The sequence below is a fragment of the Trachurus trachurus genome (genome assembly GCF_905171665.1).
Source record: "Trachurus trachurus genome assembly, chromosome: 10".
NCBI classification, from domain to species: Eukaryota; Metazoa; Chordata; class Actinopteri; order Carangiformes; family Carangidae; genus Trachurus; species Trachurus trachurus.
In genome coordinates, this window is record NC_139894.1 from 30,142,273 (window position 1) to 30,168,432 (window position 26,160).

Below are 26,160 nucleotides of genomic sequence, written 5' to 3' on the forward strand. Positions count from 1 at the left end.
CGTTTACCAAATCACTCTTTATCCCACGTGTACTTATTTAACAAGACACTTTCTTTCCTGCGTGGTCACAAAGTGACCTGAGGCTAAATGAACTCCTTATTTACCATTGGCTGACAGCCAGTCACATGACTCCCCAAGGTCTCACTGAATGAGAAAAACAGCATGTCATGTTTGTTTTTACTGTAGCTTTGTCTTTGTACAACAAGCACCAACACACACACACACACACACTCATGATCACTACAGTGCACAGATTCGTAGTCAAATGATGTTTTCGATGCAGTTGTGTCTTTAATAAATGTCAAAGGTGTGTGGGTGTGTTTGTTTGTGAGTGAATACATTTCAGGCTATTTGGTGGCATTAGACAGAGGGCAGATTGTGGTCAACTCCATTTATTCAGCCTTGACACTTGTGTGTGAACGTATGCGTGTGTGTGTTTGTGTTAATACGAGGTTGAGCCTTTTGTTGTGGCTGTTGGTGTGTGTGTGTTTGTGTGCACTGCACGTCCGTCGTCCTCTGTGTTGGTGTGTGTGTGTGTGTGTTTGTGTGTTTGCGTGTGCTACAAGCCTTGTATGCTGATAGATGCTGTTGTAACTCCGTAGCAGTGAATGAAGGCCATAACCCACACATGCATTACCATATTCATACAGCTCACACAATAGATTGGTTTAGTGTGTCCATGTGTGTGTGTGTGTCTGTATGGCACACACACCCCTGTTTGTGCAAGAGTGCAACTCATTTTGAGTCGCATGCCTCTCCCTCCCTCACACACACACACACACACATGCTCTCACTGTGAAGGTCTATCTAGGCTAACACCCATTCTCATAAAATGTTTTTCAGTGAAAAGAAGTAACCATCAAGTCAGCTGTGGCCTGGAATTGAACATCAGCACAAACCACTGAGTCAAATGGCCGACTCTCCCTCTCTCTCTCTCTCCATCCATCCCTCACTCTCTTTCTCCCCTCTCTCTCCCTCCCTTCCTCTCTCTCTCTCTCCTTCCTACTTTCTCCCCCTTTTTAATTTCTCCCTTTCCTTTTTTCTCTTGTTTTTCCTCCTCTCTCTCCTTCTCACTTTCTCATCTCTCACTATCCTTTTCTCTCTTGTTTTTCCTCCTCTCAGTCTCTTTCCATCTCCCTCCTCTCTCTCTTCTATCTATCTATCTATCTATCTATCTATCTATCTATCTATCTATCTATCTATCTATCTATCTATCTATCTATCTATCTATCTATCTATCTATCTATCTATCTATCTATCTATCTATCTATCTATCTATCTATCTATCTATCTATCTATCTATCTATCTATCTATCTATCTATCTATCTATCTATCTATCTATCTATCTATCTCTCTTCTTTTCCCTCTCACTCTGGGTGTAAATTGCCCTGGAGTGGTGATAGACTTGTGTGTGCGCTTGTCTGTTTTGGACTTTGTGCCCCTTTTCTGTGTGTGTGCGTGCAATGTGTTTGTACCTTTGTGAATGTGGGGATCATTACCTGTGCCAGTCTTTATATATATATATATATATATGTGTGTGTGTGTGGGGGGGGGAAGGGGGGGTCAGGTCAAGCTATTATTATGGCAGCAGCTGTAGTGGTATTGCAGGGGATTGTGGGAGGTGTGCAGACAGGCTGGAGGCTCTGAAGGGCTTTATGTTTGAGTGACATGGCTGAACTAAATCTGCTGCACCCGGCACATACTACATAACTCCCACTCCTCCAGGTATTAAACATGGCAATGACATACTGTACAGTATATGCTTATTTCAATGTCACTGTTAAACTGTATTTATCTTATGTATAATCTCATGTGAACTGCTGTAAAATGACAGTGGCAGTATTTATTTCTCCTCCAGTTGGTCTTTGCTGAACAAGATCCTCAGACTGAGGAGAGACTAACTGTATGAGCCCCGACTACTGTGGGTATAGCCCCACCTGCTGAAACTCAAAGTTCATCATCCCATTTATATTGTTGGGACAGTTACTTATGGAGGAGAATGTACACTTCTACATGGTTATGATATTTTATTTTATATTCTGCACACTTTTATCATGTGCTTTGAACAGGACATATTATGGAAATATCACTCTTTGAAGGCTCTTCAACATATATGTGGTTGTCTGACATGCCACCCAGTCCCCAAAATGTGGGAACTGACAAAGAAATCTGTAATGTTCAGGCTTCTGAGGTTGAAATCCATGTTGTTTTACAAGCTGATTCCTCAGTTGTCATCTAATGATGTCATTAGTTTTCAAATTTGCATGAGAGCACCCCTACCTGTGAGTACCGGTACTGTTGGAGGTGGCGGGGCACGGTGAGCATTGGTTCATTTGCATTTAAAGGCACAGATACTCAAATGAGCCGTTCTGTAGGGCTGTTTTAGGATGAATAGAGCTGTGATGTTTGATCCTTGGGGTATTTTGACCATCACAGACATGTCTTTAAGACACCTGGGAACTATTTTAATCTGTGGAAAAGGGGCAGAATATGTCTCCTTTAATAGTCATTGTTGGCTGATGAGGATATGAGCGCTGTCATCTCAGCGATTCAATAAAGGAGTTGAGAGGTCCCAAAACTGAGACACATGTGGCATCTCAGCAATAAGATATTGTCAAAAAAAGACAACACTGATGAGGTTCCATATTGTCTCAAGTCCCAAATTCCCATTTTACAGTGTCAAAAGTTTCCCATTCATAACATGAGAACATCACCAAGCCTCCCAGAGGTTTGACTATCTGTAGTGTGAAGTTCAGCACCATGGACAGCGACCCCCCACATGAGAAGAGAGCTGCTCTTTGACACAATGACACGCACTCACTGGATACAGTATGTTCACAGTATACTCCTATCATCAGTGCACGGCAGAAAGAGGAGCACCTGCACTTTTAGCCTTTTTTTAAAGCCTCCCACAGTGCCGGAGCATCTTAAAGGCCCCCGCAGAGCCTGAGTCAGTCAGCAGGAGGTGACATTAGGAAGTGAGGTTGCTCACAAGTGACACGGAGGTAAAGTTCCTCTCCTCCAGCAGGGTCCTGCTCCCTCCAGCTTGGCCGTGCATATCAACAACCCACCATAACACTTCACCACCACCTCCACTAACAATGCATACCATTTCAAGCTTTCACAGTTTTACATCTTGACTACATGACACTACATTGTGTAAATAATTCAATGTCTCATTGCAGTTTGGTAAGACACAGATCCTGAGTGTAAGATCAGGGATGTTTAAGTTCTTTTTGCTTTTAAACTCAAAAGTTTGAGGTCGAATATTTCAACTTCTCCTTCCTGTGACTTATTTCAAACTACAAAATGACAAAAATGTTCAAGGTGTTGTATCTTTCATTTCCTGAAGTCTTCCACATAAGATCGACGTGATTCCACTTGTACCAGGCTGAAACAATCTTGGAGGAGAACTGAACTTTTTTTTATGTTTCTATTAAATTTTGTTTACATCAGAAATACTTTTCTTTTTTACATATTACCTTTGTTCTTGCAAAGCAATTCATTCACCTCGATACATAGTTTGCTACAGTCATATATTTGACTATTCGAAGATATAAATCACTGAAATGAGAAATAAAAATAAAAATTTAATTCTATGTATCTTTTATTTTACTTTTCTACTTTTCTACTTTTTTGGATAAACCTTGATGACAAACTGGTATCAGCCAATGGGGGGGGAAACAAAATAAGTGTAACCCATATTTGGGCTTGTGACTGTGTGTGTGTGTAAATGTGTGTGTGTTGTGCCCAAAAACTCTCTGCACTTTCCCAAAGTGTGAAACTTTGCCATTTATCCAGGGTTATTTTCATTCTGCCGTTTGGGAGCATCCATATGCAAATAGAGCTGACGGGAATGATATATCTGCCCATGCTAACACCTCGCCCACACATTTAATATGTCTGCAGTCACACACAGCTGCAGTCCCCTGTACACGCACACACACACACACTGCCGGCTCATGCATGTGCACACACACACAAACCTCTACACACTCACACAAGCACACATTAACACAAATGTGCAAACATAGAGGCAGTGATGAATGAATTATTGGGAGTTTGCTTCGGTTATTACCTGCAGCTACATATTGGCCTGTAGTTTTAATGTGCGCATGCGTATCTGTGTGTGTGTGTGTGTGTGTGTGTGTGTGACCTGTGTTCAACATTATCTAAAACAAAAAGCATTAGTTCAGTCGACCAAACTAATGTGATTTTCTATTAATGTGATGCCCTGGGTGCCTCTGTGTGAGATTCTCAGTATTAGGTGTTGAATGGACTGCACCCACACCTTCAATTTGTATCAGCACATTCATTAACAACCAGCAGGTCAGACAGGCCTATTCATTACTTAATTTCTAACTCAGGCACACACACACTTAGAAACACACACTCACATACACATTTCCAATAACACTCACACCTGGTATTCCCTCTCTCATACACATACTAAATTACACATGCACACACAGTATTTTTTATGACTGTGGTTCCCTGAATATCTGGCATCCTTGTCAATGATTAAATGACTGGTGTTAAATATTGTGCGTGCAGTAAATCAGCTTAGGTTTGTGTGTGTGTGTGTACAGAGCAATACTAAATCTCCTCTGTATGACTTAATGCATATTGCTAAATCTATAAATGTAACCAATTAAGTGTGGGGCTGTAAATTTACACAGCAAAGCATGCAAATGAAGTCTTTAAATCTGAAGTCCTGGCTGAACGCAACGCAAATTACACTTGGCATTTTATGGAGAGCAAAAAAAAAGAGAAAAAAACACGTTTGACAGTGGTAGCCATGGTAACAATCTACTTTTTCCATGAAAATGTCTGACTTCTGAACTCTATGACCTGGATTTAATGCCACGGTCTTTCAGCCAAAGGTCAGAGTCGCACATGTGCGAGTCACAACAGTCTTCCAGTCTGAGCCCTGCAGTCACGGCTCAGCGTGGTGAGAAGCTGCAGTCCGGTCAAGTCCAGTCAGCGCTCAGACCAAGCAAGTCGCAAGTCGAGTTGTATCAAATTGTGTTGATGTAGCCCAGTTTCCACATTCAGCTCCATTAAAGGTCAGCGGTCATGAAAAGTTGACTTTTATTTTCAGCACCTGCCTTTTTGGGTTTTATGTCTGAGGATGAAGCTGGAGATTTCTTCAGCTGCAGACCTCACACACACACACACACACACAATAATTGATGACTTAATCCTTGGATCCAGATTTGTATTGTTTTTGTACCGGCCCTCTCAGCTGTGTCTCAGGAGGTAGTGGGTCGTCCACTAGTCAGAAGGTCAGCGGTTCGATCGCCAGCTCCTGCTGAAGTGTCCTTGGACGGCCTCTGATGGCTGCTCCATCAGTGTATGACTGTGTGTGAGGTGTGTAGTCAGAGAAACTGCATAGATGTGTCTGTTTGAATATGTGAATGTGGCTTTGAGAGACTTACTGTAGGCTGTCTTTACACTGCAGGCCTTGATGCCCAATTCCAATTTGTTGCCGATATCCAATTTTATTTGACTGTCTATTTACATGTTCTATCAGAAGTGACCCTGATATCTGCATTTACACCTCAGCCCGTTTCAGTTTTTGTTCGTAGGAAAACGTAAAATCTGGTGTTTCACACTCCCTCGCTTGTCCTCAATCCGCATATAAATGAATGTTATATGAAAAAAAAAAAAAAAAAACAGATGCACGGACACCATGAAAATGAAACACTGTCATTCCTGTGACAGTGACCACAGCTGGTCACAGCTGGCCATGGTAGTCCAGGTCAGCCCCACGTGTTAATCACGGGCTACAGAGGTTCAGCAAAATGCGTGGGCACGGGAATTAATATTATCATTGATGAAGTAAGACACGCATTGCCAGGAAACATCCGATCTGTCTGTTTAGACTGCAGACGTATTGGCAGATATCCGATTTGCATCTGTATTTATTTCCACATCTAACAGGGGCCTGAATCTGATCTGACAATATCCGATTCCATGTGTATTTGTCCCGTTTAGATCCGATCTGAGCCACTTGAGAGGAAAAAATGGTAATTGGGCCACTTGAACCATGCAGTGTAAAGACAGCCTGTTAGAACCAGAACCACTAAGTGCAGTTCATCCATGACGGCCGCCTAGCTGTGGGCCTGCGCCGTGTGTGAGCAGCCTGCTGCCACTTTTGTTTGCATTGCACCCAATCGTGTTGCAGAAACATCTCAATCAGTTTGTCAAGTTTTCTCCGGTCAAGTCAAAGTCAAGTTTCTATCACAGTGATTTATGGGCATTTATCCTCAGTGGATAGGAAGAGTGTGTACTTCCATTTGTCTGACTTATGACTATGACTCACAGTATGGTGTGATGTTTGCGGTAAACTGTGTCAATCAGACGCCCAGGATAAAAATAAAATAAAATAAAATACGATTATTTCAACGAAATTCAGATGCTGCTCATTTCTATTCAGAGAGCATTATCTTTTTCTACCCAAATAATGTATTTGTGTGAATTTACATCCCTAATCCACACAGAGCTTATTGCCAGTAGTGCAAAATAAACAAGCAAAAAGCAAATGATGATAATAATAATCAGGATATGAGGCTGAGGAGATATTTCTGGGGCGGAGATGACAAATCCAGACTTTATTGCTTCAAGGTAGAGACTGTGTTTCAGAGGAAAGGCCTCATGGCAACAGCTTGAGGACTGTTGTTAAAACGGAGTATCTCTATGAGCCTCAGACCACAGGGGGGGGAAATAGAGAGAAAAAGAGGGGGAGTGTGTGCAGGGAGGGAGGGGGGGAGGGATGGGGTGGGGTGTGGGGAGTGGAAGTCCATTTGGGAGAGCTCCTTGTCATTTTCCGTCCTGACCTCTATGTCTCACCAGCTCCTGCTTGTCTTTCATCTACAACTTGTTTTCTGTTCGTTCCAGTTGACCTGCTCTCACCCTGAAAGCCCTCGCCACATAATTCCTCCTCCTTCTCTTTTCTGTCTTTTCATTCCATCTTGAACTCCTCTCCCTCTTTTCTTTCTCTGAATCTCATCTTCTGTGTTTTTCACACTTTTTCTACTTTTTCTTTTTCCACTCTTTCTTTCCGTGCATTGACAGAGAGGGGAAGCCTTACAGCATATTCATAATTGTAAAGGCTGTATGTGGTTGTATGAAAGAAAGAAGAACAGTTTACACACGTCTTTTAAACCATCCCAGTCGCTCCTGCTGTTTCTGCCCTCAACATATATGAGGAAATTTTGCCTACGTATCACATTTAATCTTCTGCTCTGTCGTTTCCTCCTCGGAAAAAAAAAAAAAAACAACACTCCCAGATTCACATTTATTGCCCTGGAAGTGAAGCAGACTATTGCCAAAGAAACAAGATAAAATGCACTTCTTGTCAATCACACGTTTCCTCTTTCATTTTCTCCCACACCTGCTCACTGTAATTCTTTCTCCATGTCATGAAGTTCTGTACAATATAGAAAACTATTTTATGTCTTATATAAAGTCTTACACAAGTATTTTTTGATGATGTTTCACTTTCTAATCTATTTGACTTTTTAATCTTGTTCTCTGTTTCCATCAGTTTCTCCCTCCTGCAGTTGAAAGCAGAGTTGTTTTTGTGCATCCACTTTAATACAAGCTAAATACGGTTATATGTCACCACACACACACTCACTCTTTCTTTTCTGTGTCCCCCTCCCCCCTCCTCGCAGTGGATGGATGTATAGACTGGTCAGTGGATCTGAAGGAGTACCACGTTCTGGCGGGTGAACCTGTCCGGGTCAAATGTGCCTTGTTCTACAGCTACATCAGAACCAACTACACCATGGCAACCAGTGCCAAGCTGCGCCTCATCTGGTACAAGAACAAAGGAGATGCAGAGGTGAGTCATTAGCCATCAGTAAATTCAATTAAATTCAATCAAATTAAATGGAATTACATCAGATCAAACTGAATAAAATTAAATCACGAGGCAATTAATAACTAAATTTCTTTTTTACATTCTGAACACTGAACTTGCCATATTTAGCGCAGTCGATAAAAGAGTGAAGATAATTAGTTTCAGGAGGAAAACTGATATGTATGAACCCCTTAGAATGAAGTTAGAAAGTATTAAACCTTTAGGGTCTAACAATTGAGGAATTCACTTCCAGTTTGAGAGGGATGCCTTGATCAGGTTTTTTTTTGCATCAATACTGATCATCGATGGGTGTGATTGGCTAATGATACTGATCATTTTCGGCTGCATTACAAATAATGTAGTTTATGAACCTGTTGTTTTGTTCTGGTCTGTCACATGTCGGCACAGTGAACAAGGTGGGAGATTGGACTAAAGAGCATGCAGCTTCTGTCTCAGCTGCTGACACCAGAATATTCAACACAGGTTTGAAGTGATCAGTGACTAGGAGCATACAGTAATTACTGATCTACCATTTTAAAATTTAAGTCATATTAATATGATCATGATCAGCATCTGATTAATTGAGGCATCCCTACACAGTTAGAAGGAAGAAGTTATTTGGGGGGCAGCTGTGAGTTATTTCATTGCAATATACCAGTCGGTGCTGTAGCTCCTTCTATTGATTTTTGGCTCCACTGCAGGAACTTGAGTGGAAAATGGAAGTTATGCTTCTTCAATTTGAAAATTGAATGCAAGTTTGAGTGGACTCTGCCGAAGAATTTGAATTATATCATGATTTTATATCATATCAAAGATTAACTGAACTGAACAGACTATAAAAGTATACATGTTCACTTCACTGTCAGATTCTGTCAGTGCAACATGTGGGCTTATAGGTTTTATAAAATGAAGGTACAGTAGGTTACTGTCGTCTTATAACAGTCTTTACTTACTTTGCACTGTTGTGTGTCTGGCTGAGTAATAGCTAATGCACAGAAACTAGAGGGACTGATAAATCATACAGTGGTCCCATGTGTTGCTGCAATATACAGTTGTTCTCCTTTTATCAGCAGTGGGGATTGTATAATAACACAATACTAGTAAAGGTTGGGACACATGTTCCCATTCACTGCAACAGGAGACTGTCCACAATATTGATTGGTACCTCAAAGGAGGGTGTGTATGACGAGTATTATATGCATATAATATACACACTCTCACGTCGTATTGTTCTGTGTCATTTCTGCATTACATCCTGCAGGAGCCCATCATTTTCTCAGGCCACAGGCTGAGTAAAGAAGACGACTCCATCTGGTTCAGGTCCGCTGAAATGGAAGACAACGGCTTCTACACTTGTGTATTAAGGTAATCTTTGCACAAAACAACAAATAGGTCATAGTTTGCTTTAATCACTAATTTGGTGCTGCCATGAATCAACCCTGAAGTAAAATGACTAACAGTAAGGTTTGGGTACAGCCTAGATTCTCCAAGGAAGCTCGATGCAGGATTATTTCTGGTCCAGCTGGGTGCAATAGTTGATAACACTTTGCCAATATCGCATAAACACTGCTCCCTCTCCCTAGATGGAAGCTGGGTCAAAGTACGCAGAACAAAACACAGACTTTATTTTAGAGTTGCATTTCCATGCACCAGCACATTGGCTTCACAAAACAAAATAAAAACAGTAACAAGTTTACCCACATGCAAACAAAATATTTTTGGCCTGACTCTGACCTGCAGCAGTGCTGTTGGAGTTGCCTCTGTATTGCTGATTTCAACATGGGAGCAACCTTGGAATAGATTTCTGACTCTGTGTGTTCTGTCTCGACCCGGGGGGCCCATTTACATTGCATGGGCAAAAAGTGTTTTTTTGGCTTTTCAAAAAAAGCAATGCAAGTTTTTTTTTTTTTGTATTATTCAAAAGTGCTCGGTATCCATTTTGGGTAAAACGAAAATGCTCCTTCGCCTTCGGTGATCAATATTTCAGCAGTATTTTATCATCATTATCATCACTGAGAGATTCACTGCAAATGCCAGGACCACACAGGGAATAATGTTCAAAAAGTCATTCTGCCATTACTAAATCATGTATGCTGAGGTCTGTTCACAACCTCCAAACATTTCTTGTGTTTCTACAGTAGGTGTTGCAGGTGTGTTTGTGTGTGCTCATGCTTGAGTGCATGTGTGTATCTCTTGCTGCCAGTTTGGTAAATTGAATATTTCCGTATGGCTCTTGGCACCAGAGCAGAGTTTGGCCTGAGTCCTGTGAGCTCCTTTAGGGGCATTTTGTGACTCTGTGTGGGACTTGATACCACAGAGCTGCTGCTGGTGGAGGGGCACAACTCTTGTGCAACAACACACTTACAGTTGTTGTGCGCCTGCAAGCAGACAGTGGTTGTGTATGTGAATTAATATCCATAGAGAAGAGGCCATCTTTCTTTTTTACTTGAGTAACCCACTATGGTAACTTTTGTTGTTTTACTGTTTACCTTTAGACGAAACTTAAGATTGTATTGTTAGCTTTCAATTCAATATTGAATACAGGTAACACTCAAAGACAAGCCTTTGGAATTATTTTTTTAAAACTGAGTGTTTTTGCAACTTCTGAAATAAAGATGATGAGTTTATAATGTTAGCAAAACCAGAAATCTGAGTTGAAACAATAGTGAGACAGAGAACATATAGAAAACAGACTGACCTAAATCACGATATCTCTCAAAATTAAAGCTACAACTCCCAGTGACATTTTTATTTCCTGTTGACAAGCCTGTTGTCTCTTGGCATAAACAATAATTCAGATTTGGAATAAAATGTAATCAGTGCACTATTATATGTGTAGTAGTGTAGTACCTGAGTGCTCCTACTGTACATAGAACATCTGACAATATAAATACATTATCTGATGTACACTCTGATGTGTAGGTGTTGCTCATTAGACACATTTGAAAGCTTGTAAAATGAGTCTAGATTTTATTTAGTTTTCTTTGGTTTCTTCTTATACAGTACTGTAGGTCATAAGACTAGTTCTTAAGTGCATTTTCACAGCCTGCAAGTTGCAATTCCCCTACAATTGAAATGATTGATGCAGAATCAAAGAACATCGTCATGTTTAGCAAAATATAGTTTGATCCCTCATCAGCCACGATTATCCTGTCCTCACCTGGCATCCAGTCAGGCCCGAGAAGCCTCAGTGTTCATGAATGAGATACAGTACCATGGTTATATTGTTGAGACGTTCTGAAAAGAAACACAAGCATGCACAAAATTGCTTCAAATCATATGAATCGTACTTTTCTAGATAGATCTAAGTAAAACAGTCAAAAATGAATGATAAGCCAGACATACCTGACATCAGGGCTGTTGCTAGGAATTCTGGGCCCCCTGAAAGAATACTAAAGTGGGCCCCTACCCCTTGACTTTTCCACTTTTTTTTCTGAGACTACGTATGTATTATCATTTTTTAATTAGCCTACTTTGTTTTGATGCTAATGCAGCATTACTATGAGTATTAGTCAGGGTCTTATGCAGAATAAATCAGCCATACAAAGATTAGACTACTGGGGTTTTTAGTGGGCCCTACTGGGAGCTGGGCCCCTAGAATTATCATCACCTTTCTCTCTTATACAACGGCCCTGTCTGACATCAGAGAACTGGGAGGAGAAGTTTAAACAACATTTTTGCAACATCCACTGATGGTCAGTGGTTTATTTTTGGTTGTTTACGACCTGTCTGATCATCTGACCCCATCTTTTTCTAGCTCCGACATACACACACACACACACACACACACAGACCAGCTATTACTAGTGAGATGTTAGTGCACTGAAAATGATAATAAGAACGAAAATGTGAAATTAGAGAGGTTCAAATTCTTGTCTAAGCACAGAGAAAGCTCGGTCACTCCAGCTGAATTGCTCCTGAATCAGTGTATCACCTCTCCTCTTGATCCTGCTCACCTTCCTTCCCTGCATCTCATACCTTCTGCACCTTCACTCTCCCCTGCTTCTTCTCCTTTGCACCTCTCTCTCCCCATCCCCTTCTCCCACCTATTCTTTTTCCTTCTCCTGCACCTAATCTGCTCGCTCTTCATCTCACCAGCTGCCTGCATCCCTCTACCGCTCCTCTTTTTTTCACCTTCCGTTTGTTTCTGCTCTCTGCCTCCTGCTCCTGTTCTATCTTCCTCCAGTTCTCTCGTTTTCTCTCTCTCTCTCTCTCTCTCTCTCTCTCTCTCTCTCTCTCTCTCTCTCTCTCTCTCTCTCTCTCTCTCTCTCTAGCTCTCCCACTCCTCCTGTTTCTCCCTGGCTGCACCCGATTCTCTTTGCCCCCCTTTATCACCCTCCCCCTCCCCTGCTCTCATCCCACCTCCTTTTCCTGTAAGAGCTTGACACCTATCCTCCTTAATAGGCTCTCTCTCCCTCTCTCTCTCTTTCTGTCTCTCCCTCGTTCTCTCAGCATGACAACCTAATTAGGGCTTGGTGTCTGTCATTGTCTCAGGGTCTCTTATTAACACACACACACACACACACACACACACACACACACACACACACACACACACACACACATAGCAGTACAGCACCTCCTATCCAAGTGGAGAGCTACCAACTGGATCATATTATATTACTAGAAGGCTGTATCTAGAATGTGTTACAATGCACAGCGAAAGCAGCAGGGAACATACTGTTAAATGAATTCATAACCCTTGTTCTGATGCATACTGTTGTTGCTATTGTAAGGAAACTGCCACCATTTGCCTTATACGTGAGGCCACTGCCAGTGCCCTGAGATGAACATTACTTTTTACTGGATTAATTCCACATTTCCCCCTCCTGACAGTCAGGTCTATGCAGGGGCAATGAAAAAAAAACATCAGATTAATCCCAGTTGCAACCACAATCCACCTGAGATAGATAAAATGGGCGTGATCTCATAAAAATGCTACAAAGCGCAGTTTGATATTTCATTTATCTCCATATGCTGCCAAGGCTCAACAGTGTTTCCCCTCTCTAAGACGTCAGCTTTACAGGAATTGATGTGATACTCCACTTCATCGTTCATTCTGCTTACGCATTCTGTAAATGACTAAAAATGGTCTGCCTCAGTTACAGCCATCAACAGTGAGTTGCATTGATTGGGCAGTGGTACAGCCTTGTTAGGAGTAGACTTTCTGTTCCCACAAAGACTCAAGCCTGTCTCCTAGAAATTACATTTCTATACAACAACACTCATACGGCAAATACATTTTGTAAGAAATGTAATTTTTAAATGTGTTTTTAGTTGATATGTTTCACAATTTTATGGTCATTTGTACCAAAAATATCAACAACACTTTTATCTGATACCACCATTTTTCCTAAAGCTCAAAATGTTTTGTGGCCTGAATCTAACCTCAGACAGTTTTGCACCTCATCACGCATCTCAACCACGTCCTGGTGACTCTACTCTGGTGAGGTTAATACATCTTGCCCTTCCCCCAGCCACCAAAAATTCTTTATCTCTGAGAGAAAACTAACCAGAATCACTCACGGTGCTTTTTTATATCAACAGAAAGCTGCTTGATTCACAAAGTTATTGGAAAATGTTCAACATCACAGGGAGAAAACAGATTGACACAGTGTGTCATGTGTCTTAACTCATGCTGTCTGTTAACAGACCGGTAATTTCTACCTGCTGGAGCTAACTTCATGTTGTCTAAGTTCATATCATTCTGACCAGTAGCTGCCATGTCTCACATGAGCTCCATGCGTCACGTTATCAAGCCAGAGCCAATAGATAAATAAGCTGTGTCTCCACTGCCGACCAGACATTGTACAGCTTTTTCTTTTTTTATACCGCTTATTTCGGGGCTTTCTCTTGGCGTCACTCATGTCCCACTCTGAGTTTGACCAGTCAGCACAGAACCTCAAACCACACCCGGGAGTTTTTCAGGGCCAAACTGAGTACCTACCCCAAGGCAGCGACTCCTTTCGGCCCCGTAAAAGTTCCTGTAAATGGCCCTGCAATGAAGACAAGCACCAACGGGGCCGGCCCTGTAAAACTACCCCGAAGTTCCTGCAGTGGAAACGAGCCTATCATGTACATCTGAACACTAATTTAACTGAAATACATTTATACAATAATTTTTTTTAAAATCTGTTATCATTATGTATTGGTGCTGTGTTTTCATTCATTCATCATTTATTGTTTGCATGGGAAAGCCATCTATACAGGTGTTCCTCCCAGCCGCTTACCCTTCATCCACCCACCCATCCATCCATCCACCCATCCACCCATCCATCCATCCATCCATCCATCCATCCATCCATCCATCCATCCATCCATCCATCCATCCATCCATCCATCCATCCATCCATCCATCCATCCACACCTCTCACTTGCTAGGGTGATAGATGTGCGTGTGTGTTGAGACGTCTGCATCATTTCTGGTGGATTAACAAGCTGTGACAGACAAGGCCAAGGGGAATATGTTGAGCTTTTCTACAGACCTTTCTTTTCTACTCCTTCTCTAGTTTTATTTGACTTTTGTTTACTACCTTTTCCCCCATGTTCTCCCTCTCTGGCTTCATTCTTCGTTCAATTTACTGTGTTTGTCCACAAACTCCATTATTTTAGGCCTCTTAGTATGTGTGACCTCAACACACAAGGCATTCAGAGAGGAACTTCTGCTGGTTGGATGTTGAATGTTGTTGGTGTGGTGTCAGCCATTTACAGCAGGGTCTTCTTTCCTTTCTGTTATGTCAAAATCCTGCCTGTAGAAATGTGATAGGATCATCTCATGAGTTCATGCAAGAGTCAATACTATGCAGAAAAACCAACTATCATTAGAACTACTTTTTTTCTCATCTTGTTGAACTCTTAGATACATGACAGAACTCACTTGGCTCAAGGCTCAATGATTAGTGGACCTTTCTGTGACATCTACAAAAAGACCCAGGCTTTGATTTATACACTATGCCCTGGGTCCACCCCAAGTTTTGTAGCTGCTGGTAAATGATATGTCCTCTCTCGGAGGTCACCACTGAACCCCTGAAGCACTCACACATCCTGGCTTCACTTTGATGTAACCAAGAAATTTCTGACTAAATAAAAGACAAATGCTGAGAGCTGCTTGGAAACATCAATACATGTGATGCTGTTTATAGATGTATTTCTTTTAGACAGAATTTTTGAGGCTGATTTCACACAACTAGAGGAACAATCAACCAATTAGGGGTTTCTTGGCAGGATTAAAAGTGAGAGCAACGTCTTCCTATGTAGCTAATAATCACATGAATAAAGAGTGTTACAAGTGGACTAACAGAAATAACTATTTCTATTATTCAGAAAGCAAGATGGATGAATGGATGGATGGATGGATCATGTTAAAGGGACAACGAGGAGTTTCTATTCGGTTATAAAAAAGTCTCATATTAATGTGGATGAATCTCCGCTACCCACACTTGTTAATGGGCCCATTTTCGATAAATATATCGTTTTGTCTCTATCGTTATTTTGTTATTATTAGTGGTGGCGGAAATGCTGGTCGAGTTGACCAGCGTTTCCTTACTTTCGGTTACGTGGCGAGTCATGAGAATAACGCAGTTGAATCGGCGTTTATGGTCGGAACTACGACGGTATGTGAACCTCTTTGAACCTCTGACTTTAATTCTTGATGAATGAAAACATGAGTCCGTCTTGCGCCGGTCAAAGAATTTTACGGCACGCGCTGAGGCTCATAAATGTAGTGTGAAAACGCTCCGCTTTTCCAAAACTCCTCGTTGTCCCTTTAAAGGATCAAACCTGGTGATACACGTGTTATTAATATCATTAATATCATTAATTAGTATTTCCTTTCAGCTTTATGGGATTGTACAGTCGGTTGTAGGTCATTAGCTGTACAGCCAGGAAATATTTCCCTCAGACGTTGGTGGAGACCAAAACAGAGCTAAAAGAAGACTGAATGTTGGACTTATATCCATCAAGTGGCCAGAAACACAATTAAATGCAAATGTAGCTGCGTGTGTAAATGATAAGTAAATAAATAATGAATAATACATAATAAGTTTAAAAGGTTATGTCAGCTTTGTTTCTGCTGTCCCCACTTGTCCAAACAAATCTACGATGTGAACTGTTGCTGTTTGTGTCTTGTTTTCTGCTTGACCCACTTTGACCCCGTTATGATTAATATTTATACAATCGCTTGGAAAAGCCAAAGTGGGACATTAACAAGTCCCACACATTGTATAAAAACGCCCATCTGTGATGCTTCCAATGCTTGCATTTTTCCTGGGGGGGGGTCTACATTCATCGATCCATTAGTTTACATAAATATTATATAGATATAAAGCTATACAAACAATAATAATGCATAAGTTTTGTGTATAATGATCCTGGATTGTCTTCAATAGAAATAATGTGATGTCTCTCGGTTAAACTGTTCTGGGTGGTGTATGGTCTTGTAGTTGTAATGATGTATTGTGAGATAAACAGGCTCCAGGGCATGCTGTTGCCCTCCCCGCCCCTCATGTTGCAGCACGCTTCATTCCATATGGAATGTAGAAATCTGTCGGTTTGCCCGTTGATTTTTCAAAACACTGCAGCTGCCCTGTGTCTATTGTAGTGTGTGGGCTTGTACGAGCCGGGAGGGGAGTACAACCTGGAGAGACCGTTATAAAACCAGAGGTGAACAAGCATTAAAGGTGGAGTGGCATTCCTTCTCAGGAGACCGTAAGTGGAAAATAACATTGCTGAGACACAAGGCAAGAAGAGGGATGTGCACAGGGAGAGGCACGGAAGAAATGAGAGCAGATGGGTGGGAAAGAGAGCAAAAGAAAGGAGAGGGTAAAGAGTAAGTCAAGGAGAAAGTAGTTAAATTGGAGGGATCGGGATAAAGGGTAAATAGATGGAGTGAAAAATGGAGGTACATTGTACATAAACAAAGGGGGAGCAGTGGAGAGAGAGAACAAGGAGTGAGTGGAGGAGAAAAGAAAAGCAAAAATCCATCTTCTCTGCAGGTATAAGGACCTCGGTAGGGAGAGAGGGCATGCTGCGACTGCCCGAGACCTTCTATACACCCACTATGATTAGGACACCAGTACACACACACCTACACGCACACACATATCACTTAGAAAGAAATACACGCAGCGAGAGGTCTCAGTTTACTTTTGAGGCTGTAACGCTGCGAGAAAGAGTTTGCACCAAACCTCTATCCTGCAACACTCGACTTTCTGTGAGAGTTGGGCAGAAAAAGGAATCAAAAAGTACATAGGGCTGCACACACACACACACACGCGCGCGCACACTTTCACACACATGCATGCACAGAAGAGGACAAAGAATGAGAAAGACGGAGGACAAAGTGATAGAGAGAAGGACTCTGAGAGAACAAAATAATGAGTGTTAGATTGTGAACAAGGTAGCGTGAGATGAGAGATTTCATGCCTCTGGCTTTGCCTTCACTTCAAAACATTGTATTAGATGGAGATATAACTTGTTTTCTGTGTGGGAAAATGAGTGACTGGCTGACTGGAAAGCTTGGCTGGCCCCTGAGATAGTGGGTCCCTGAATTGATTGGCTGGGTAGCTGATTGGGCGGGCGGTTGTTACATTTGGTAACATCTTGGCGGGATGATCAGTTTTGCAGGGTCAGCGGCTGGTTGGTTTGTGGCAGTATGGCAGACAGACTGACTAGCTGGCTTGTTGGGGGATTGGGTGTGGAGGTGAATGGGTTTCTGGCAGTTTGACTACATGGTTAACTGTTTGATTGGTTGTTAGGCTGGCCGGTTTGGCCGGCCAGTCCCAGCCGTGCTTATAAAGCAGGTGTACTATCTGGCCGGCTGCTTGACTGGCTGGATTATTGGCTGGGTTGGCGGCAAGGCTGTCAGAAAAAACAAACAGCATCAATTGTTTGCTTAAATTGTTTTAAATCGCCGCAGGAACTTTTCCAGGAGCTCAGGAACCTTACTCATGTTTGCAGTAGAGTGGGAACTAAATTTCGTACCATTGTTATTGGTGTGGTAGGGGTTGGACTTTCTGATGGCCCAAGAGGAAAATGTGGTGCAGATTTCTTTCACTGGTCAAAGTCAAACCTTGTGACCCCCACAAAGTTGTCCACATCCACGCCAGAAGCAAGTACTGGTTCCTTGTTTGAACAAATGATTGACATTGATAGAGTTTCTACCACGAAACCTGCCAGGCCTTGTATCCAGACTTATAGGCTGCTTGACATGAATGGGATTTGAACTCAAATCAAAAAAGGGCATGTGTCTGTGACATGCAACCTCTCCTGAAACAAATGTGTATGGTATGAATATTGTTATACCACTAATACCTTGAATAGGAATTAAGGATGGTTGGGTTGGGTATGAGAACTGTGAGTCAGACTGGAGACCACAGACTCCTTTGTGTATCAGTGTTGATCTCTCTGGCCACAAACTTTATCAAACTCTTGGTAACACTTTATTTGATGCCTATCTCTATAATGCATTATAACCATACTTACTGTATAATGAGTTACAATAGCAGTGTATATTATAACTCTATTATAATACTTGATCTTATGAGCCATTATAAAATGCTACTGTATACTGTATGATGTATTATGCGTATTGTTATAAAGCCTTATGATAATTGAAGAGTGTTTATAATGATAGTTATACATGTTTATAAGACAATAGTAACACCTTCTAACTATATTTATAATGCATTATCATTGTGGGCATTGTCAGTGAATTACTAACAATTATAATGTATTAGAATACCTGACCTTATAAGTCATGATAAAATTTTATTTGATAGTGTGTTATGATTATTGTTATAAAGCATTATGATCATTAATGAGTGTTTATAACTATAGTTATACAGTGCTATAACTGCATTATAACTCAGTATGGTTATAATGTGTTATAGAGATAGGCATCAAATAAAGTGTTACCAAACTCTTTACCAAGTAGTTTTAACTCCCTAAACAAAACTCCCTAAACTAATTCAGATAATGATAATGGATCATTTAAAAGATTACTGACAAACAACCAAGTTATTGTTTACGCACAACACGTATGCTATATAGATGGTTTCATGTAGAATGTGTTATTTGACTATATAAAATACTTTTCTGCATCATTATACTACCTCACATCCCTTGAAGCAGTGTCACCTATTTACTGGTGCTGAAGAAGTCAAATGAAAGATTGAATCCTCATTTCTCATTATTTGTGTGGATACCTCCCTTTCTCTCTCGGATATCCCCCCGTGGTATTTCGAGTAAGCTGAACCACCTGTCTCTCTTTGCATTAGAGGATAAATCTACTCTCTGTGGACACTCACACACAAGAAACGCACACATAGTTGTCACAGGGGTGTTTTCTAATGCCAGCCAACTGTTTAACCTTTCTCTTCATCAGATTAACGGACTGGGAGCAGGAGATAAAGACAGCAAGTGGAAAGAGGGAGAGACAAAGAGATCCAGAGAGAGAGAGGAAGGGAAACAGACAATGGCAGTAAGAGAGTAAAATAGAGAGTGGAATTGAAGCAGAGAAGGAGAGAGCAGTCATTTGAAGTTTCTTTGGCAGTCCTCTATGACTTGGCAGCCATTGAGTCGGTACCTCTCTCTTGCCAATGTGGGCCAACATGTGCCAGTGCATGCCAACTTGAGCCAGTGCCTGCTGCCCCTCAGTCTTTCGCAAAAAAGGAGAAAAGAGAAAAGAAGGCCTTGCTTTTGACACTTTGATGTTCAAGCGGTTTTTAAGGTATTCTGAAATGCGATCTGACTTGGTGGAGATATGGAGGAAAGGACAGCGACAGAGGAGAAAGGAGGGCAGAGACGGAGGTGTGGAAACCAAACAACCTGGGAGTGTGAGCGGTCCTTGCTTAGAAAAACGGCTCTTTAAAGCCAAGGTGGTAGTTTGATCCTCAAAACATCCACAGTCCTTCTCCAAGTGTCCTTCGTGCAGACATGGATCAGCCTGTGAAGTAGCATCCGGAATTATTACCTTATAAATATAATGCCCAGTTGCTGATTGTGACCCAGTAGTAATCTACATATTTATTCATTCATTTTATTCCTAGATTTCACAGTCCAGAACTTCAAGAATTAGTCCCACAACACACAAGGTTGTAGGGGCCTGATGCATCGAAGGCGACATGTTTATTGATAAAGACATAGAGAGAGATAGTGCATATCTGGTGAGTATGTTCCCTCTCAAGAGGAAGGTTTTCAAGTGAGCTTCAAGGACAGACTGTGAAGTAGATTCCTTGCGCCATAGGCACCGTAGGTTTAGCTGTCATTCATTTCTAAAACATACTTAATGAAAATGTTAATAAATAAAAACAAAGGTGGAGTTACATACGATGTTGCTGGTTGGATACCAGATATGCTGTGGTATTTTGAACCATGTGCAGAGGTTTTCTGTGGACAAGAGGTGATCAGTGACTTCAACAGCCTGAGAGATGTGGATCAGTAATAGTCTCTACAGAGACCCTTTTAGGAAATTGTTCCTAATAAATTGATTAATGATGCATTGTTTAAGTTTCAAGTAACAACAAGTTGAACCAACAACCAATACTAACTCTATATATCTATATACTATACTGTTACTGCCTGTGTGTTGGCCCTGATTGTTGAGATGGCAGCAGTCTGGAAGCCTGGGATTGTTCATTGTGAATAGAGCAGTGGTAAAAAGGACGACATCTAAGAGCCTGCATGGTCAATATGTTTTTCAGACAAAATGGCAATACTGGGAAATAGTTTGAAACTTTCTACACCATGGTCAAGAAAGAAAGAGTGGAAAAAATATATAGTGGAAGCAAGGTTGTTGGTATTGATTTGCTCAAGTCAGTAGATTAAAATACACTGATGCATTACTCCCATACCCTTACTCTGTGCCTCACTACGTAGGGTAACCCTCAGAATTGAAACTGAATCACACAACACAGATACATACATCAAATGCTGGGAACATCTCGGTGCATCAACCGTTACCACCTGCAACACTGTCAATATTAAGTGTGCCATATTGTTCAATGCAGAGGCTTTAACAGTAATGACATGGTGAAAGAGCCTCTTAGGTCAGGGAACAGCAAATAGCACCATCAAAATGATCCCATTACCCACAGAGCTACATGTATACACTGCAACTTGTCACTTAGTATATCAATCATTTCACCTTGAGGAACTCGGTAGAGGCAACACTCAATAGTATGATAGATGAAGTAGTAGTATGATTAAAATCCAGCAGTACCTTTGGTTCCAAGAGACCTGAGCTGAAAGCCATCAATCGCACAGGTCTTTGTTTTTATTTCAGTTGTGTAGAGCTATTGCCAATCAGCTTATGGACTGAGTAAAAATAGTATTTTACCTCTATTTTATCACAGCTACAATTAACACTTTAGTTGTTTGTGTAGGACTGACATTGCTGCATTTACTGAGCTACATCAACACGAATGGAATAACTGATTTTGTGAAACTATACAACGTTGGGATTCCTTAGTCACATGTTTAAATGACAAACACTTTGAGGAGGTCTACCATTACACAGCTCAATTATCTCTCTAATATCTGCTCACTTATTAAACTGCCACAGAGTCCGGATTACAGAAAACAAATGCACATAAATTTAAGAATAAGGAAAAGACCATACATTGTCCAACACAAAAAAAGCCAGTCTGCACAACTTAATTTTAAACACAGGCCTCGGGGCAAATGCACTCCACTCAGTACTGCATACAAATGATACACACACATATGCACACACACACTCTGTAGTGTCACCTTGGCCAGGTGAGTCCAAACACTGTATTCTTTACACATGAATTTTGCTTTCATGCTGTGTAACCCAGGCTAAACCCCAACCCTGGTTTTTTTTCTTCACATCTTCACTCATGCATAACCAAAGATAAATATAGGTAGTTGTCCATTTGACACCAAACATTAATCATGCTCCAATTTTCCACTTTTTCAAAGTTTACAACTACCCCGGCCGGGATACCAAATCCTCAGGGCGCCCGGAAGGCTCTAGATTCACTGTCAGGTCATTTGTGGTAATTGAATTTATGGCAATTTGTTTGACAATGACTGTATCCACAACTAAAACACATTTGATACGGTAGACGCCTGTCACCTGCAATATTGTGTCATCTTGAAAGCCTAAACTTATAGATGACCTTAACATGAAATCAAGTCTAATACCTTAGTTATTTTACATGGTGCTGAGGCGTTGGACCTCACATTAGAAAATGTCTTTGTTGACCCATCATTACACACAGAAACTGTTTTGGCCATCCCCATCCCAGAGGACCCCACTGCACAGTTTGAGCAGCTTGACAGGGAGGAGGTCATAGCCAGCTATGGTTTACTGGCCTATGGCATAGTGAAACTCTGCGTCGATGTGTAAGACCACACAGGCTGGAATGACGACCTGGTTTCTCCAGCACCAGCTCACAAAAAACAAGCGGACAGGACATTCAGTCTTGCAAGTTTATTGTGTGTCTCACAACGTCTTGTATGGATTCTGCTAATCCAACACAGGATGGTCTTACATGTTAGTCTTCCTCGACCTCCAATAGCCATAGGGTAACCTGTTGTGGACAACAAATGTTATCTTATAAATGTTACATATAATCAAAACAAATCAGTGATAAGTCTGTCTATTGGGAATACCACCTGTGATGTCTCCAAGCAGCAGATATCCTCAGTGTCTGTGGGCAGGGTTGCATAGTTTCCACAGGAGCACCTACCCAACAAACAGAGCAAGTTATAACCTTCATCAAAATATAAAGCTTATGAAATTCACAAAGCGACAGCCAGTGGACAAGCTGAGGTGGATAAGAGGTAAACTTGGCAAAATATTAAACACATAAAACATAGGTAATTTATAACATGTCAGTTGTGAAGGTTGAGAGGAGTGTAGTGTAGAAAACAGTGCACAGTTGCACACACACTCGTCTTTATCTAAAGAGACATAATCCTGCATTACAGCAAGGTAAGTTCATGGTAATTTAAACATGAATTACTTGATAAAGGGAAAATGTAACAAAATAACAATTTACTGTGTAAGCATATCAAATTGTTTCACTAGTTCTGGCATTAAACACTGGTAGGCGTAGGCAGACAAACATTTCCATAGATAGTTAAAGTACACTGAAGAAGGTACGACAATCAATCAACAGATTGATAATGTGTCAATCAACACTGATTGACACATTATATATCTTATAAAATGTTACGATGTGTATGTATGTGTAGTCTTACCTGTCACAAACAAGAAATGACAGGCTACGGGGTGCGTTTGTGTCGCGGTGTGCAGATCAAGAGCTGGGACACCGGTGCGGCGGCACTGATCTAGCAAAGTTGTTTTTCAGCCAAGAGATGCTACGTGGAAAGCAGAGAGCCTCCATTCTCCCTCAACAATTTACATGTCATTTATTAAACCATCACAATTACTCCAAAGCTGTTTAATTCATGTAGAAATGTAGCATAGTCAAGCTACAAAATCCTGCATAGTTCCTCTTTAAAGCTGAGCAGCCTGTTCTGAGCAGGGTTGGAACAGAGTTCATAGACATCCTAAAATACAGAATCATAATGGAATTTCTTTGCAAGAAACTTCAAAGATATGTTTTGGGACCTCTGAGACTTATCTAAACCAGTTGAAGGAGTATTATGGAAGTTTTAATACTGTGTTTACACACTGCAATATCTCAGAGATCACTGGAACTCATTTTTTTCTCAAGGTGACTAAGGTGTATTCATCTGGGACTGCATGACAAACCCTTCTCATCAAAGACACACTCTGAGGAATACCCTCTGAAGTTGCTCTTAGTGCTGCAGTGCATTCATTTATTAATTAATGTTAAGGTCAGTATGGCATATAAGGTTGAGTATTTTTGTCTTGTTGTAAAGCAGCTGATGTGTCTTTCCTCTGATATAGAGTATGTACAGTCAATATAGATAAAGTGATCATTCAGGTAGAAGCTGTCCAATGAGACAAAGGTAAGTTGTTGTTTATCAGTAGTGGCACGTATTGATCTGGCTGAGGTTGCTGACCTTACGCATAAAGGAATATTAGCACTCAAGTGGAACATACACTCACTCATGCTTTCGCCTGTACACAGTGCGCTGACACTTCGCCAAAACTGGAAGAGCGTAAATTATCACTTTTTACAATACAGTGTCCAACAAACACATTTGCACCCTCCCACATACACAGGGCACACACCCACACAACATGCAAGAGACATTACTAAGTCAGGCGCTTGTTGCCTCAAACAATTTCCATGTGTCAGTGGGTTGACAGAGGCCAGTGTGTCTGCCTGAGAGAATGTGTGCACTTTGATTTATGTGTGTATCTATATTAAATTTAATTATCAAGAGTGCAATTATCTGTTAATGAGGTTCAAGTGTATTTTAATGCAGTTTATTTTTTTTTAATCAAAAAAGACTTAAGGACCTAAGGACTTTTGTAATCACTATAAAATGACTCACAGTCACACCCACTGTTGTAATGAATGCATGTCTCCAGTAACTGTGACTTTAAAATAGAAAATGCATTTCCGAAAAACCTCCATTCATTTGTAATATAAGTAAAATTTCACTGATTGAAGCACATTCATTGCTGCCATTTGGTAGAAAAAGCCAGAATGAAAAGAGGAGTATTCCCGCAATCCTTTCAACTAACCCCCCCCCCCCTCCCCCCCCTCTCTGGCTGTTGGCAATGTGAAAAGTTTACAATCAGCACTCACTCCCAGGTGAATTGACTCTTCAGTAGTTATTATTATACTGATTAGCTATGATGTAAACATGACTCCCAGGTGAGCGTGCTAATTTTTGCCTCTTTTGATGATGATGTCTTTCCAACACAAACACTGTCACCTGCTGTTATTAAACTTAAAACACCACAGTTGCACCTTCCACTGGGACTGAGCTGCATTCAGGGTTGCACTCAAGAAGTGAGGACACAACAACTCTTTGTCTGAATCTCACTTGTAGGTGACAAGTTTAAAACGAATACTAACACATCTGTCGATATTGACGTTGCGACATGTTGTCATCCCACGGAGATTCTCCAGAATTCCAATATTTACTGCATTTTATTCATCATTACTTAATTTTACCATAATTAATTCAGATTTACAGTCATCATAGATCAGCTAAACCGTTAGGACTCCCTAATTGGGGATGTTTTGAAGTCTGATTGGGTTAGGGTCTAATTTCCATAGATTTCCCTCAGTCCATAAGGGTCCACTGCAGACTGTCCTACCACTTTACCATTTGTGATATCACTAACTGACTAACTGACTAAAGTTTCTAACTTTCTTAAGCTTCAGGACAGAAAAAGGTAAACCCTGTGCAAAAGCTTGAGGGAGAGACGGCCTTCAGCCTTCATGAAGACCTTGGCTAGCGATTGCTCGTTCCACCCACTATAAATCGAAGAGTGACTGGTTAATTCACCTGTCACTGTCTAATCAAAGCCATTCAGCTATTGGGACTTCAGACCTTCTGTTCCTGTTGAGAAGTCCTAACCAGCGAGTGAGCCAGCTAACAGTTGCATTGACTGACACAGCCAGCAGATACAGAAAAGTCCTAGTGCATAACTTTGTTTTCATGGTTTTAGGAAAGTAACTTTTAATTTATGAAGTAAACATGTTAGAATTAGGAGATAATAATCATAATGGTTAAAATGGAGGAGGATGATTATTAAATGAAAGCAATTAATATAACATTTCAAATGCTTATTTGTTTGGCCTTCTCTGAAGGCCGAGGAGGCCCTGTGGGCTCCCCACTGGTGTTCAGATACCTGCGTGCACAGAAATGAGTGCTGGTGTGAATGTCTCAGCAGGCGCAGGTGTCCACTCTCTCTTTCTGCCTGTTAGTTAGATTGATAGTCAAATTAATCTGCAGCTCCATCCAGGTATAAACACGCTGCCTGCTGGCCAGGATACATCCCCCTCTATTAGCGCCATAATTCAACGCACCCTCCAGCAGCCTGCCCTGATCATAGGAGGGTAATTGCAGGGAAGGTGAGCTTGATTTATTGACGGAGAGGATATGGCAGATTATAAATTGATTTGGAGATTAATTTATCGCTCATTTTGCATCTTAGATAATTGGAATTTGTGTTTTTTGGAGAGCGCTCTGCGGCAAGCACAAACACACACATACAGAGAGACACGCAAATAATACACAAATCTGTAATACCAGCGGTCAGCCAAAGTGCAGTGTGCCCAGAGTTTTAGGAGTGGTGCTGCATTCCTTGAGGACACTTTGGAAATGATAGTGGACCATGTAACAGATGCACAGCAATCCCTTCAAATTAGGA

General features: G+C 41.1%; 1 protein-coding gene across 1 annotated transcript in view; it reads left to right on the plus strand.

Annotated features, from left to right (window-relative positions):
- il1rapl2 (interleukin 1 receptor accessory protein-like 2) overlaps window positions 1-26,160 on the plus strand; it is a gene marked incomplete at both ends in the record, with an annotated part of 378,330 nt that overhangs the window by 197,952 nt on the left and 154,218 nt on the right. Inside the window, 2 exons of the mRNA XM_083980948.1 lie at window positions 7,681-7,850; window positions 9,130-9,233. Coding sequence (XP_083837074.1) covers window positions 7,681-7,850; window positions 9,130-9,233 — 274 coding nt within the window. The remainder of the gene's footprint in view (window positions 1-7,680; window positions 7,851-9,129; window positions 9,234-26,160) is intronic.